The 15,986-nt window shown below is 45.3% G+C and overlaps 2 protein-coding genes across 2 annotated transcripts in view; one reads left to right on the top strand and one right to left on the bottom strand.

The window, feature by feature from the left end:
• nrxn2a (neurexin 2a) overlaps positions 1–5,216 on the top strand; it is a 156,372-nt gene extending 151,156 nt beyond the window's left edge. Inside the window, exons 19-20 of the mRNA XM_062536723.1 lie at positions 2,251–2,355; positions 4,513–5,216. Coding sequence (XP_062392707.1) covers positions 2,251–2,355; positions 4,513–4,827 — 420 coding nt within the window. The 3' untranslated portion in view covers positions 4,828–5,216. The remainder of the gene's footprint in view (positions 1–2,250; positions 2,356–4,512) is intronic.
• A 5,102-nt stretch (positions 5,217–10,318) lies between these two features.
• Positions 10,319–14,894, bottom strand: LOC134080335 (HAUS augmin-like complex subunit 3). The gene is made up of 6 exons (XM_062536722.1): positions 14,774–14,894; positions 13,360–14,117; positions 13,021–13,248; positions 12,274–12,662; positions 11,642–11,912; positions 10,319–11,133 (listed from the first exon to the last, which is right to left on the bottom strand). Exons 2-6 carry the CDS (start codon positions 14,089–14,091, stop codon positions 10,927–10,929), a joined length of 1,827 nt encoding a protein of 608 aa, XP_062392706.1. The 5' UTR covers positions 14,092–14,117; positions 14,774–14,894; the 3' UTR covers positions 10,319–10,926.
• Between the last annotated feature and the right edge of the window lie 1,092 nt (positions 14,895–15,986).

Here is a 15,986-nt window from a genome sequence, read left to right as displayed (position 1 = left end):
GAACACTCGATTTTCTCATGCCTCGCCAATGAATATGCTGTTCATCAACTTCATCCCGTGAGAAATCAGTCCAATCAAACCTTCCATTACCATAAAATAGAATGCATATTTAAACTTAACATATTTAGGGAAGTCATTTTATGTCTCAGTTGTAGGGTGAAATACTAGTTCTATGAAAGTAGGCATGTACTGTAACACAGTTTGTATAGTATGAAACTTAGTTAGTTGGCAAACGCTTTTAGTCCAAGGCAGCATAGAAAATGAAGATGAAGTAGGGACAAGAGCAAGTGACTATCGCATTACTGACTGGCTGTTCAATCACAGCGGCCATTATATTTGCAGGACTAGAGTGAGGCCGGGGGCATATCTTATGTAAAGCTGTTTTTAGCATCAATGTCATCATACAGGAGTTAGTGTAGTTTTCAATTATTCAACACTGTAATTTATTCGCTATTTGTCATTTATGATGGCCCATGTAAAACATTGGCAAATGTGTCCGTGACTATGTAATAATTGCTTGCCATACTCATTTTCATATATGCAGATCAGCCTAAATTCTGTCGTGACTTGTTATAGGAATTACTTGTAAAAGCGGACGATATTTGAACGGGAATACTAATTCAATGAAATTAGATTTAATACATTCTGAATGGCTGACAGGAGGAATTAAGGTTTTAGAGAGTTGCCAAGTCCATCCCTGTTCGTCACTGTTCACTTCACTGTTCTCGGCTCAGCGTGCAGCTTTGTGAGAAGTGCTAACAGACCTTGGCATGCATGAAAGCACTTGGATAAACTGGCCTCTTGGAGTAGCAAAGTATGACTGACTTTACCATCAAGTCTGCTGACATCACAAATAGCCAACATGACCTACAAACTATAGAAATGTTCCGGAAAGAAATTAGACCATGCTGGCAGAGCCGCCCTTCTGATGGTTTGCTTTGCTGATGGCCCCACGCTTTTAGAATTGTATGGACCCTTTTTCTGCTGCTCTGTGGAAGCATGGCGGAAGAAGTTAACATTTTCTCAGAATGTATAAATTCACATTTCCTTGCATGACATGTCCATGTCCTACCGCCATGTTGCTATTGCTCCCACATAGATTGTACCAGAGCAAAGGCCGGAAGGTAACATTTCGAGTCGTAATGCACCATAAATGCACCATTTGCTTTGCCTAAATCAGAGTGGTTTATGTGTTCCAGCCTTCCAGGACCACATAGCTTGTAGTTAACCTTTCATGTTGCGAATTAGTCATACTACAGTGGCATTTAGTCAGTGCTATTTAAACGTACCATACCATAGTAAAGATAATCTATGAGTCTCGCTTTGCCACAAGATGCCGCTTGAATAAATATAGTGCTTGTGAAGGATGCTGATTAGTATTGTTGATCCGAAAACCTAGGTATTCCACAGCTAAACAGATCCTAAAATGTGTTTAATTATTCTAATCGAATATTAACACAAGAACATTATCAAACAGTAAAAGCACAGCATGATCGACTGACATACCCTGGTGACAGAGATGGCCTTTGAGACGGATAGAGGGGTTTTGTCATTGTCAGACAAATGCCGGCAATATTTGTGATAAATTGTTTAAAACTGATCAAAATTGAGAAAGAGAGAGAGAGACAGAGAGAGAGACAGAGAGAGTCAGTCGAGTCATCTCCACTGAGGGGGTTTTATCTGTACAGTAGCCCTGACTGGTAATTGTTGCTTTGGGCTCGGCTGCATAAACAGAAAAGCCACAGGTTCGCTTCATTAGCACAGGCTGATTAGAAGTGTCTACATGATAATGGAAGAGATGAAGCGATGTCAATCACACACAAAGTGGCTATTTCCTCCCGGGAAGAGGTGGATGGCACCAGCACAGCGGTGCTGCTGGACCTACACCGGTTTCCTTCAATGGAAAACAAATCTTCTTCAGGGTGTTTTTGTCATGGATATGGACCCCCACTTTTTATTGAATGTTCTAGAATATTTTTGCTGATTTAAGTGTGGAGAATAGTGAAAGGCCACGCTAAAGTCAGATAACATTCACAAAACTCAGTAAAGTAAACCAAAATGCAGGATGTTAGATGTCAGTATCTGTACTAGTGTTACACAGATATAGATAACCATGTGATCAACTTCAACCTTCATGGACCAGAATATGGTCTAAGGACGTATGTGTCCATTCAACACAAACAAGCATAGAAATGTCCTTTTTTATCAAAGAAGCCACGGTGATAATATTCACTCTCTCTCTCCGCTCAGAGCTCCGATGACCTGCTGGTAGCATCGGCCGAGTGCCCCAGTGACGACGAGGACCTGGAGGAATGCGAGCCGGGCACAGGTGAGTGTGTTGCGCCCACCCCGTGGGCACTGCTCCCTCCCTGGGTACCCAAATGTCCCCTCTCCCCCCTGGGTAGGGACAATCACCAAAAAAAGGCACAAAAAGCCAAGCCAGAGGGCAAGCAGACAGAGACCTGTTCTTATTCTCGCTTATTATAAACCTACGTTGCACCAAGAAGCAGCTTTTTTTTTATCCCCTCCTAATTTCTCACAGCTTGAGGCAGGAGAGGTGCTGGTGGGGGCTGGGTGGCATCATTAAGATGCTGGCGCCTCCCCACAGGTTTTTAAGGTCAACGGTAGAGCACAGGAACCACCCCTCATTCAACAGAGATGCTTAGTAGTCTGCCAAGCTTGTCTCTGTTCAAAAGAGTCAGAGCCATACTGTTACATTACGGTTTCTACAGGTTTGTAACTGAATAGCAGGATATCTATTGCAGTCCATATCATAATACATAGTCAAAGAGAGAAGCCCACAGATTTACTCTAGATTTAGCCTAATATTAAACCATGATTCATTGATTATAGCACTTTGTTTAAAATTAAATATACTTAGATATGAAATGCTATTGGATGAAGTGTGGAAATTATTATAATGTGATTGTCCTTAATTCATCTCATGACGTGTTCAATTTAACACTGAAATTTTACTAGCAATATTTTAAATTGACAGCAGCTATATGTGTTAGATTTCAAGACTGACAAATGATCCATCATTCACTGACTCAGTTTATATTTTCTTAATGTTCATTCCAATGTGTTATGACTATTTTAGATGAAGTTTTAGTTTTCAGTTATTTTTCATTAGTCATACCCAGAGTACAGTAACTGCAGTGAGATTATTCATTAGTCATATTTGGTGGATCTTCTCACCTGTCCTGTGTACCTGTGGTTGGAAAACTAGCTCTCCTGCTTTCCCCAAAAGGATGGCAATGTCATTTGTCCATCCTTGGCTACTAACACCACCCCATCCCTACACAATGTCCTGCCTAAATCCGCCTCTTAGTCCCCCACTAACCCCTACCTCATGAAGTCAATGTGCCCGGGATCCTTTCATCTCTCCCTGGATAGCCCCCTACTCACTCCCCCCATGTGACCATAATGGCACTCGCTTCACTGCCAAACACTGTGAGAGAAAAGTCCTGTGATTGCACATCAGACCGACTGTCTGACTGGTTAACACTGAAAGACCAAGAGAGCTGGGGAAAAGAATGTGTTTCTCTGTGAGGACAATCTTACACAGCTTTCTTTTTTTGTAATTTGCTTTTTTTCCCATGCAAAAAACATGCGGCCTATTTGTTGATGTAAGTGAACCAAACTCCATGGTATGTTATCTTATTTAAGCAAAAAAAAAAAAAGAAGCCAAGAAAAATGCAAGAGATGAAAGAGAAGACTCTTTGGAAAATATTTTGAAGATATTTCTGCTATTTTACTCAGAATATAAATAAATGCATATAGAAAATGTTGAAGTAGTAATTCTGCTTAGACAAATGTAAGGAGCAAATGCAAAGACATACGATCACAATCTGTAACAGACTAAGCCATAGAACTACAGTATTTTATACTTGAGTATACAACATCTAGTAGTCTAGTCATCACCGGGCGTGGCATTTTACTGATTCTAACTCGTTTTCATTTCTCTCCCTTCCTTTAGGAGGTGACTTAGTGATTCCCATGCTGACTGTGGATTCCCAAGACGCTCAGTCTGGCATCACATATTACCCAGCCATCCCCTCGCCCCCCACCTCCCTGACCCCCCTCCAGACCACCAAAGAGTCCCAGGGCCTCCCCGACCCCCGCCCCCCCTGCCCTCCCGACCAGGAGGACTGCGGCGAGCCCGTGGAGGTCTCGGCCTTCGGCTCGGGGGAGATGACCGAGTCCGACGACGAGGACTTTTACAAAAACACCCCCATGGTCACCGATAGGACAGTCCTGCCCCCTCCCCCGGCCGCCGCCGCAGGAAGTGAGGGTGGGGTCCAGCAGCAGCCGCCGGGGGCCGTCCCTCCAGGAGGGGCTGCGGGCCCCACCAGCAACCCCGAGCAGCTGCACGTCCCCGCAGGCAAGATGAACACCCTGAACACCCGCGACCAGATGCTGCTGCCGCCGGCGCCGCCGGCCTCGCGCCACCCGCCGGCCGCGGGCCTCACTCACTCACCCCCTGATTTCCCCCGTGTGTCCACAGCTCAGCCCGCCACGCCGCGAGAGAAGAACCCGCCGGGCGTGGCCGAGGTCATCCGCGAGTCCAGCAGCACCACGGGCATGGTGGTGGGCATCGTGGCGGCCGCCGCCCTCTGCATCCTCATCCTGCTCTACGCCATGTACAAGTACCGCAACCGCGACGAGGGCTCCTACCAGGTGGACCAGGGGCGCAACTTCATCAGCAACCCCGGCGCCGACAGCAACGGCTCCGTGGTGAAGGAGAAGACGGCCGGCACCACGGCCACCGTCGCCAAGACGAGCACTAAGAGCAAAAAGAACAAAGATAAGGAGTATTATGTCTGAGAATGAGTGATAGAGAAGTATAGAGAGAGAGAGGGAGAGGGAAAGAGAGGGAGAGAGAAGATGGTTGGAGAGGAGGAGATAGTGGTCAGGGAAAGTCTAGCACATTCATTCCCACGCCGTACGCAGAATAATAAACAGAATCATGAAGGTTTTTTTATACATTTCAAGGCATCAGTGTGGTCCTCTTGTCATTATGAATAATTACGTAATGACACGAGGATCACCGGCTCCATTTCAACATCACATGATTATCAGCTATTTTTATATTGCGAAACAGTAGAAGGTTAGAGACCACATCACGGTGCTCCTAACTTTCCTGGTCATGACACGGAACCTAAGCACAGCTAAAACTCTGCTTAACATTTTCTGTTCAACATTCAAGGTTTTGGGAGCAGTCGTGTAAGTAAAAACAGTGCTGTGACAACAACGAAGGCACTGCTTTCATCTGCCCTACAGTACGTCAGTATATCCCCCTGGTCAATCAAAAGAAGCAATGGTACATCTTTATTTTTGTTCGTTTCGCTCTAGCACTGAGCCACAAGAGAGTGATTGTGAACTGGGGGAGGCTTTGCACAAGCAGAGTCTCTTCTGTTGAGAACCAGGGTTGCGCTCAGGTTTGTTGAGGGACATGTTCTGCACCAGCAAGAAGCTGCTACCCCACCCCCCTACCCCAACCCGACCCACCCAAACTGTGGGGAACAGCTGTCTTACTGCTGCTCGCCGTGACTGGCTCTATTGCAACTGCAACTACATAGATGTTTGATCTCAACTAAAGGGAGACTGTGAACTCTGCCCTTTGAACTTTTAAAAGGGAAAGCGTAAGTAGATAACATTAAAGGAGCCAAGACAGACATGCAAATGGCCAATAAGACCACTGTTATATTCTATTAGCCTAAAAGGGAATTTTATTGAAGCAGTAATGTCCCAGTGGTCTGAAATCTGTTATTAAATTAGTGTTTGATCTTCTCAGACTGGTGTTGTAATGAACAAAATAAAAAGACATCAGTTGTGAAACTGGGACTCTATGGTGCAAGGAACTGACGTTATACCACATCTGGTTGAAGTTTTGACATGAAACACAGGCTTATTTTTGTTAAAAGCAGAGGTCCATTACTCCTGTTTCGAGATTAAAAGAAGCGGCCTGCTCTGCCGTGTCCTGGGACTCTCCAGCGAGGCCGATTAGCACCCGTTATTGCTCCACCTTACCACCTTACCATCTCCTCTCTGCCAACAGGTGTGTGAACAGTGTGTGCACTATTACCGAGCTGTGGTTTCATTTATGTGTAGCCTCCAGAGAACAAAAAAAAAAGATCAAGTCCCGATTCAAGTCTCAAAAAAAGGGGATAGGATATCATACAACTGGGAGTTAACAGCCGGGATGCTTTCTTTTTCTTTGTCTATTTGAAGGAATTAAGTTTGTTATTGACTCCAACAGGAGAGAGGCAGGCAGGGAGAGAGAGAGAGAGAAAGAAAAAAAGCCCAAAAGTTAAAAGACACTGTATTTATGTACATAAGACAAAAATCTTTTGACATTGTCAAAAACGTGTGTGTAAGTGTGCCAGAAAAAGCGAGCGAGCTCACGTGTGCATATGTATGAGTTTCTGTGCGTGTAATTGTTTCCTCCTCCATGAGACAGACGCAGACAATGACAAACACTTGGGAGACTTTTCTTGGCTTCCTCATTCGCCACAATAAGCACTTCTGCCAGATCCCCAGTGACACGTAACTGCAGACATTGAATATGAAAGGGATCTTTTTGGATGGTGGAAAAAGTGAATCTGGGAGAACTTTCTGGCATTGCTGCAGTGGAAAGGAAAAATGGACGTGCCCAACTTTGCATTCAGATGCCTCATTTCCACTCCTCAAAGTCAACGTGAAGTAAACAGTGAAGGAATTAAAGAGTTGGAAAAAAGAAATCTGTCTCATGAAAACTGTTTTCCAATCAGAATAATGTGAATTGTGTTTAATTTTTTATTATTAAAAATGAATTCCTCTCTGAGAAAAAAAAAAAACTAAACAATTTATGTATCGTCTAGATATTTCTCACTTTGGTTTTGGAGGCAATCTTTTCCTGTGCTCACTCTCCTGATCAGCCTTTTTTTTTGTTTTAATTGACCCTGTATGTATGACAGACATGTTTTACACTGTAATATGGTAATTTTGCCACATGAAATAAATACTGAATCAAACAACAACAGTCTCCACGAACCAAGGAGAATGGACTCTTCTTCCACGTGCACTCTGATTTGAGATATATATATATTTCGTATTATTTTCTCTAACACATATGAATTAGCCATATCATACAAAGCCATGCATTTATAAATTATTTTTGTTACATTGCTTTTTTTATTTCATATATTTTTTTTTACATTCAGATTTGGCACAGGCTGTCCAGTGTGTGCTGTGGTTCTTCATGTTAAAGTGTAGTGCTCCTGTGAGATCAACCTATATCTGTAGAACATGGCAGGGGGGAGAAATACACTTGGCTCTACACTTTGTAAAATCCTCTCTTGTGTTTTTATTTTGTCTCAACGCTAAAATGATTGAGAAAAGTGAATTGTGATTTCCCTTATTTAGCTATGATGAACCCTGAATAGATCGGTACACATACTGGTATCGACCATGGTTTAGGAATGTTACAATTTGTTATACAGTACATATTGGGAATTTGCTACCAGCACTGGCAGCTAGTCTACCTTGAGCTGTGAGGATTTAAGGTTATTAGAGAGGCCAGCAGAGGCATGGCCACAGGCCATTGTAGTCAAGGCAAGCTGACAGACTACCCACTGTTCCCAATTCTCACCCCATTCTGTAAAAACGCTCAGAAGTTAGATAGACATAAATGGATTAACTTTTTTATTCATGTCCTATTTCATCCCTGGCTATGCAACTGGGCTGTCCCACATATCCATCAGAATAGAACTTATAGCCATCATCTGTTAGGTTCATCATCACTTTCTTTGACTGATCCGGAGTCACATGGCTGAGTGCCTAGGACATTTCTCAATGCATTAAGGTGTAACCTAACTTTGCCAACCGCCTCCTGAAGATATCGCCAGCCTCTCACGTGGCATATGTTCACAGTGTCACGGCGCTCCTAACACATTAATGTAAAATGTGTGGGTGCGCTCTTGTACCCCACCACAGAATATTTTGACATTGATGCCCCGATGCTCTTTGTTAACAACAACAAACTGAACTGTTGATTTTAGCTCCACTCAACAGCACTTGGCACACACACGACACTCGGTAAAGTAGACTGTGTGTGTGTCAATGTTTAATGTGTGCACATCAAATTGCTCTCAAGCAAGCAGTCAGTCCGTTTCTAGAGAATGCGTCAACAACAGCGCTATTTATTTGTTTGAAAGTCAGCACCTGACCACTAAATGTGCCACCCTGCATCAGTGAAATGCTCTCTCATCGTATCTAATGTAAACACTCAGGGGGAAAGTAGAGGGTAGCAATTGGCTGCGAAAACTCTCTCGACAGACTCGACTCTCGGCATGTGCCCCATCCATGTAATCGCCACGTGGGCAACGGCAACGCTGTGCTTTTCAGGCCCAGTGGTGCTCTACTCATAACAACCAGCTTCACCACAGCGCCGCAACTGTGTGAACGACTGTAGATCAGCCGCTGTCCGTGGTCCTGAAACAGATAAAGCTCCACACACACAGCTGCCAGCAGTGAGCCAGCCACCACAACCCACACACACACAGCCAGCCTCACACCAAGCGTGGCCTTGACTTGTTCAGCTTCTGCTCACGCACTACCTAACTTCATCCACTCCAATAAGTGGTTCCACGTGCACTATCGATCCACCACCACAGCCCTGAATTCTCAGGAGCACACCAGAGGAAGGGAAACTGGATTGTAAATTAGCTGGTTTCCTACACTGCCAATTAAAATCCCTGTTGAAAGGGAAATCCTCTCAGAAAGCACGGGATATAGCTTGGTAAATGCTTAAAGAGAGGTGGCATGGAGAAAAAGCGATTCAGTTGTTGCCTCTAATTTTTTCCCGGTTTTGACAAATGCTGGTCTCCAGGTGCATAGTCGCAGCATCCTGAAGATGGACAGGCATTTTCACTCTGCTTGCTGAGATTGCTTTGCACTTGCTTCCCACCTTCCAAAATTGCTCTGTTCTGCTTCGGCTCGTCTCCTCGGTGTGTCTTCAGGTCTGCCAGTTCTACACACTCACACAGAGGAAATCACTGAGCAGGTGCCTTTTGTGCCTTTTACCCCCATGCTGTTGGGCTGCTGTAAAAAATTGCTAGTATTTTTCTGTATGGCAGTAAAAGGTGGAGGAAGAGCTTGTAAAACTCAAATCATTGAAAGATTTCTTCTTGGCTATGGAGATGGCCTAGTTAGATTAGATAGACTTGTGTCACATGAAATGAAGCAATCGGCTCATGTTCTACTGCTTTGTTTTGACAATTCAGTAACTTGACTTAGGCCGACAGACTAGTATGAACAGTGATAAGACTGACATGATGCAGACATTTCATGCAACCAAAAAAAAAAAATCAAAAATTGCTCTTCGATAACCACCTGCCTGCACCTAACAAACAGATCAAAGGCAATTTCTACCGCTCCCTTTCATCATGTAGTGAATGAACCATTTTGAAAACACGCCGATTTCCCCCTGACATCATCTCTTTTTTCAGTGCTCCAAAAGCCAAAGTGCCTGTCTAGCACTGGGACTTTAGACTCCTCTCTGCCTTGCTGAATGACTCGGGGCTGAGGGGTACGGTGCACTTATCGCTACACTCAGTCAAATGAAGGTTCTCTATTAAATAAGTATGCTGAACTCCTGAGGTGTAACCTCAGTGTCTAAAAATGGCTTTATAGCATCCAGACGCCTCCACTGTCTGTAACATTGGGTGTTACTGCCACCCGCAGGACAAGGGGTAGTACAGCATCTTGTGCACGAGGGGCTCAGTTGCAATCAAACTGCCAGACATGATTAGCAATCTGTGTGAGGCTCATATAAATCTCCTCCTGAGCAGCTCAAACCTTGATGACATCTATAAAATGCTAAAAGTGTGCATAAAATGTGGTCACGTCATCTCAGCCCTCGCGTCTGAGACGGAATTTCAAACTGTGACATAATTTAACTACATGTACGGCATGTGCCATAGATCATTGCACGCGGTGACAAATGCACGGTGCCAACATGCACGCAAGGTTGTCGCTAAACCTGCCACTGAAAACAGAGACGGTGCAGCGGGCGTGCCTCGGGTCACAGCAAACAAATGAGTTCTGTGGCAGACAAAATGTCCACTTCAGCGAGGCCCCCGCTCTGCACTCCCGTCACGTCCTCGGGAGTGTCAGCAGCCTCCAGGGCCCGGCCATGGGAGCTGCTGGGGAGAAAGATCAGGACTGGGGGGGTCCTAAGGGCTGCTCTGTTGTCGGAGCTTCAGACTGAATACATTTATACAAAAAAAAAAAAGCACGACAATCCACTGGGAATGACAAGACAAGGGACTGTGCCTTGGGTCTTTTAGTATTGTTTAGTTATCATTTCATTGCGGTTACATTGAGATTCATGAATATGGATTATTGTATTGTAAGTCAATAACTACGAAATGCAGCATCACTAGTATACCAATTAACATTTCATGGTATGTTAATAATATTCGCACAATTCATATGGAATATAAATTAAATCATGTGTCATGTGTGTCATGAATGACGAATCTTAAAAATCGTACATCGTAAAAAAATGATACTGTAAGAACTTTTGCAATATACAGTCCAACAATTTCATCTCCTCATTTGGTGTGATTAACAACACCTTTTTCAACACTGTCTCAGTCAACTCAGCAACACCAACGAGACCCAGTGTGATGGAAAAATTAAGAAAGAGTTCATTCACACGTCCATATTCTGGTCAGAAACATCTTCAGGCGAATGTCAGTTAACTTATGAATTAACAGAATAAACATAACTGATTCATTACAAAATCTAAAAAAATCCTCCCCATCACCAACAGTATGCTGGCAACACCTGAGCAGTTATTCTAATTGAGGGGAATGAGCTTATTCAGAGGGCACCTTTCAGAGCAGGCACCTGGCCTGCTGCTGCTCATGTTCTCAGGTTCTATTCTCGGTTCTCCTGGTCCTCCACCACTCGAACGAGAGCGGCAGGATCCAGGTGGAAAAGAGTGTACAGTTCCCTTTCTCTCCTGAGGGTGGCGCTGCGCTCCGCCTTGGTGCATTTGGAGCTGCGTTCTGCCGTCACTTCCTGGAGCTGCCTGTAGAGGGCGCCGCACTGCTGTTCCAGCTCCCGCACAAGCTGAGTCAACTCCTGCATCGGAGGGAGAGAGAGGAAAGAAGAGAGGGAGAGAAGGAAAGATAGGGAGGAGAGAAAGATAAATAGGAAGGGGACAGGAGGAAGATGAAGGTGAGAACAGAGAGGATGACAAGAAGTGGTGAGATGGACAATGGGTTATTGATGTCAAAATATAAATAAATATGTTTCATCCTGTTTTTGAAGGTCTGCAGTGCTCTGCTGTGTTTGTAGTCTGTCCCTTTTCTGGGCCTTCGTCATCCTACAGCATTTAATCATTTGCTGAATCCCAGCACACCAACCTCAAATCCACAGCAACACACTAAACTGGTGTGTGATAAAACTGTCCGTCAGCATGTGTGTGTTGAAACAGCATTAACATGTGCTGAGCATGCGTGTGCAATGAAACTGCGTCAGCGTGTGCTTAGCAAGACCATGTTAGTGTGTGTGTGGGTGTGTGTGTGTGTTATGAAACTGTGTGTGTCAGCATGTGTGTGTAACCCATCTGTGCAGTGCTCAGACATACCTGTGCACTAGGGCAGAGCTGGGAGGAGGAGGAGGCGGCGACCGGAGAGGCGGACGCTGCTGCGCCCTGCGGAGGGTCCAGCCACTGCTCCAGACGCCGGCCGTCCCTCTCCAGGCCCGACACCAGCTGCAGCCGCTCGGACACCCCCTCACGCTGGGCCTCGGCCAGCTGCTGGAGCTCGACCTGGCGCTCGGAGGCCACAGTGGCGATGTCGGCCGCGCCAGCCAACCAACTGTCTGTCTTCTCAAGAGCCTCGTACACCTGTAGCAACCTGTATGAACCGCAGAGCATGGGTGCATTGAGTGAAAGAGGCTAGATAGAGAGACACACAGAGCACCTCCCATTACCAATTCGCCCGCACCTTCATTTTCAAGATCTTTTTCCATAGCATAACTAACACATAATAACACATAACACATTTATAGCTAGCCTTTCTTAAATCTGCTGATACCATGATACATGATACAGGAAACATGATAGCACAAGCAGTTCATCGGCCTGTTGCAGAGGACCTTTTATGATAATACATGTGGTTTTCTTGTTTGGACTGTTGGTGAGCTTTGATGCACATTTAATGTGCGATGAACACTGTGTCCTGTTTCTGAATAAACCCACTAAGTAGCGTCTATTACCTCTTTACTGTGGGGTCAGTGGAGCTGAGGATGGGGTCAGCCTGCGGAGCCTCCTCCTGCAGCCGCTCCAGCCCTCTGGACCGCTCGGCCGCCCGCGCGGCCTCCTCCCCCAGTCCCAGCGCCAGGCTCCGCGTGTGGGCGGCCGCCCGCGTGTGGCCGCGCTGCTCCTGCTGCAGCGCGCTCTGGAGGAGGTCCAGCTGGGCCTTCTGCCGCAGCAGCTCCCCCAGCAGACGCTCCTGCAGGCGGGCGTGCTGTGCCGCCAGCTCCCCCTGCTCGGCCGTGTGGCCCCGCAGCACGCCGGCACACAGCTGCTGGGTGCGCCGCCACAGCGCCGAGCACACGCGCTCCTTGGCCACGGCAGGGCCGCCGTCGGAGTCTGGGGCCGACAGCTGGGACACGGTGGGGAGAGAAAGAGGAGCCTTGTCAATATCTGTGTCAGGTTACTACAGTAAAATAACAAACTCCTGTACTGGATTAAGGAATGATGCCAACATGCTGTCAGTGGTGTCGTTAAACATATACTTTTGCAACATTTACATTTTAGTAAAATATCAACAACAAAACATTAAACAAAGTAAATACAGTATCAAGTAACTACATCCATCTCCTGTTTCTGTGTACGTGATATGAACAGAATGTAGTAGAGTATATTTTGTTCCACAAATCTGGGCATCTCAGCAGGTTAACAAGACAGTATGTGATTCACTAATCACTACTCTAACAGAACTTGCTTGACCCGTTTCTCACCTTTACGTTTGAATGCCTCTGCTGACTGAGCCACTCCTTGGCAGTGCTGGCTCCGGCCTCCTCTGCTCGCGCCTGGAGCAGCTGTCCCTGCAGCAGCATGTGTGCCGCCTGCAGCTTGGCCATCTCGTTCCTGGTGTGGAGGTGCTGCGCCTCTGCCTCGTCCTCCTCATCCTCATCCTCCATCTTCTTCTCCACCCCTTGCTTTTCTTCCAGCAGCGTAGATCTTGCCTGAGGTAAAGGTAGCCAGGATGAGTTAGATCTCAGATTGCTACAATTGAGTAAAATCAAAAGAGTTGATCAAATTTATCTCTGAGTAAAGAGGTCAGGTCACCCCCCTACCTTGTAGTGATCCATAATGCGTTGATGGGTGAGATTGAATTTGTGAAGGTATGGCTCCAGCGGGAGCTGGGAGAGTAAAGCAGCTGAAAGCATCGCATTCGGATCCAGCATGATCTGCTCCTGCTCCTGCCGCTCTGCTTCGTCCTCGTTCGTCAGTGTGAGTCTCTGCAGCCTCTCCACCTCCTCCCTCAGGTCCTGGAGCGCCGCGTTGGTGGCCATGTTCTCCCTGGCGATAGCCTTGACTGTGTCCCCTCCCTCGTCGCCCTCGCTCTGGGACTGGCTCTGCGCGTAGCTCGTTACGGCCGAGGTGTGGTCGTCCCGCGCGAGCCTCAGGCCCTGCAGCTGATGCAGGCGCTTCTGCCTCAAGCGCTGGTGTCTGCGCAGCTCCTCCAGCTCCATCTGCAGCTGCTCCAAGCTCTTCCCCTTCAGCTCATCTTCCTCATCGTTCTCCTCGTCTTCCTCCACGGACCCTGCAGGACCCTTCAGGAGCTCCATCTCCTCCAGGATTTGCTCTGACAGGATGGGTTTACCAGATGCCTGTAAAGCATGGTACGCCTGGTATTCTTCTTCTGACAGGACATTCTGAGAACTCAGACTGCTGAGGAATTGCATGAAGTCCTTGTTCTCTGGTGTTCCATCAAAGATGTTGTCGAAATCTGAGGGATTCAGGGAAGAGGCTTCTGGGTAACCCAGGTGAGCCAGAATCTCCAGGAAGCGAGCCCCATTCATCATGAGGTCACGTTGGGTCAACTCATACACTAAAGAATGGGGAGAGAGATGACCTACTGCTTTACTGCTTTAAGAACAATAACAGTAGTAATACAATACAACAGAGATTCAAAAGTTAAACTAATATGACACTTAAGATAAGTTCATGTTCAATCCAAACCAGCAGCCACAAAAGACCCAATGCTACTAAAACATTGATGGTTCAGCAATCATTAACAAGATGAAAGCATGTTTTCATGTGTTCAACAACACATTTTAGATCTGATCAATATTAACAACGGCCAACAAAAATGCTGACCTAGAAGTGTAAACTATGACATTCAGCAACCACGAGGCTAATACTTGGGGTCACATTTCATAACGTCAGCTAAAAACATTAGCTGTCTGCAGTTAACCAAACAAGAACGTTATGCTTTACGCTAGCTACTCTTACCCAAGTAATGAGTGAGTTAACTTATATCTTCGAACCCAATTGTTGTTGAATCCTTAGATAATGCTCATATAATGTTTTTTTATAAACTAAGCTCACAGACTGTATAACAGTCAGCTAGGTTTAGCTAATGTTCATTTAGTTAGCTGGCAGAGCTGTACATTAGAAAGTTCACTGTTCATGTTGTATAACAGAAAACCTGATGTTCTTGCGAAATGTTTCATGATACAACACACAACATTACATTACCGTTACCTGAAAAACTGGAAAACGTTTATTAATGCTTGCTGCTGGTCCTAAGACTTCGTTTACTGTGTGCATATCATACATATCCGTCTCTAGCAGTGCAAAAAAACCGCCAGTGTGACGTCAGTAAGCTACACTACGGCAAGTGGTAGAGGACAAACAGTATAGAGCAACTGCGTCTGAATGTGATTCCGTCTAAAATTTGACTGGAAGAGATAGTGTCACATATTTATCCTGATATGAACAATCTCATAAGAAATATAATGGCAGAAATAAATCTCCTGTTCAAGCAAAAACACCATCTAAACAAGATGAGATTAAAGCCTAATATCTTAAATGATTACAGCCTACTTTACCAAAAATACTGTGTCTGTTTCATACATAATTTTCTACAGATTTTTCTGACATCATATTTTGAAAATATATTCAGTGAAACTGCTTGCCACTGAGGGGAGCCATGGGGCTCATGCATTGTGCTGCATTACATAGGATAGGCCTATATCATTAGGACAACGTGCCCTAACTTTCGGGTTGAAATGTTTTCAAGCGTGCAATCAGCATCATTGCAAAGAAGAAGAAGAAGAAGAAGAAGAAGAAGAAGAAGAAGAAGAAGAAGAAGAAGAAGAAGATGATGATGATGATGATGATGATGATGATGATGATGATGATGTGATGAACACATAGTTTGTGACAAAAAGCGTGTGCATGCAGTCCTCCACTCTCCTTCAGTGTGCACTAACATAGCAAAATGATGCTCAATTTCTGTCTCCCGACTGGTTGATGATGACTGTTCTTAGGTGGTTATGGACGGAGCCATATTACTATTTAGGCTACTTATTTCCATGTCTTGACCAATAAACAATTAATTCCACACAAAAGTGAAAGACGGGCTATTAGTTTTCTTATTGACAGAACAACCTACTATTTAGGCTTCAGGCTTCGCTTGCATATGATCTACATCAATGTTGAGAGTTTTAGAGTGTTTCACTGTATAAACTGGCCCTTATCATGCGTAGAAAGATGACACTGGTTCTCCACAACACCATGGATAATTTTCCCTTTAGGAAAATGAACATAGACGGAAAGATTTTACATGGTCGGAGATCATCAAATTAACCAATTGAAAAGGCTCGTTTGTTCAGACAGGAAAAGGGTCAGACGGACAAAGACAAATCAGCGAGTGCAGTTTCTATGACAGATTTGTGATGCAGCCAACCACGAC

This window comes from Sardina pilchardus, chromosome 5, assembly GCF_963854185.1.
Source record: "Sardina pilchardus chromosome 5, fSarPil1.1, whole genome shotgun sequence".
Lineage (NCBI taxonomy): Eukaryota > Metazoa > Chordata > Actinopteri > Clupeiformes > Clupeidae > Sardina > Sardina pilchardus.
This window is presented reverse-complemented; position numbering and strand designations above follow the sequence as displayed.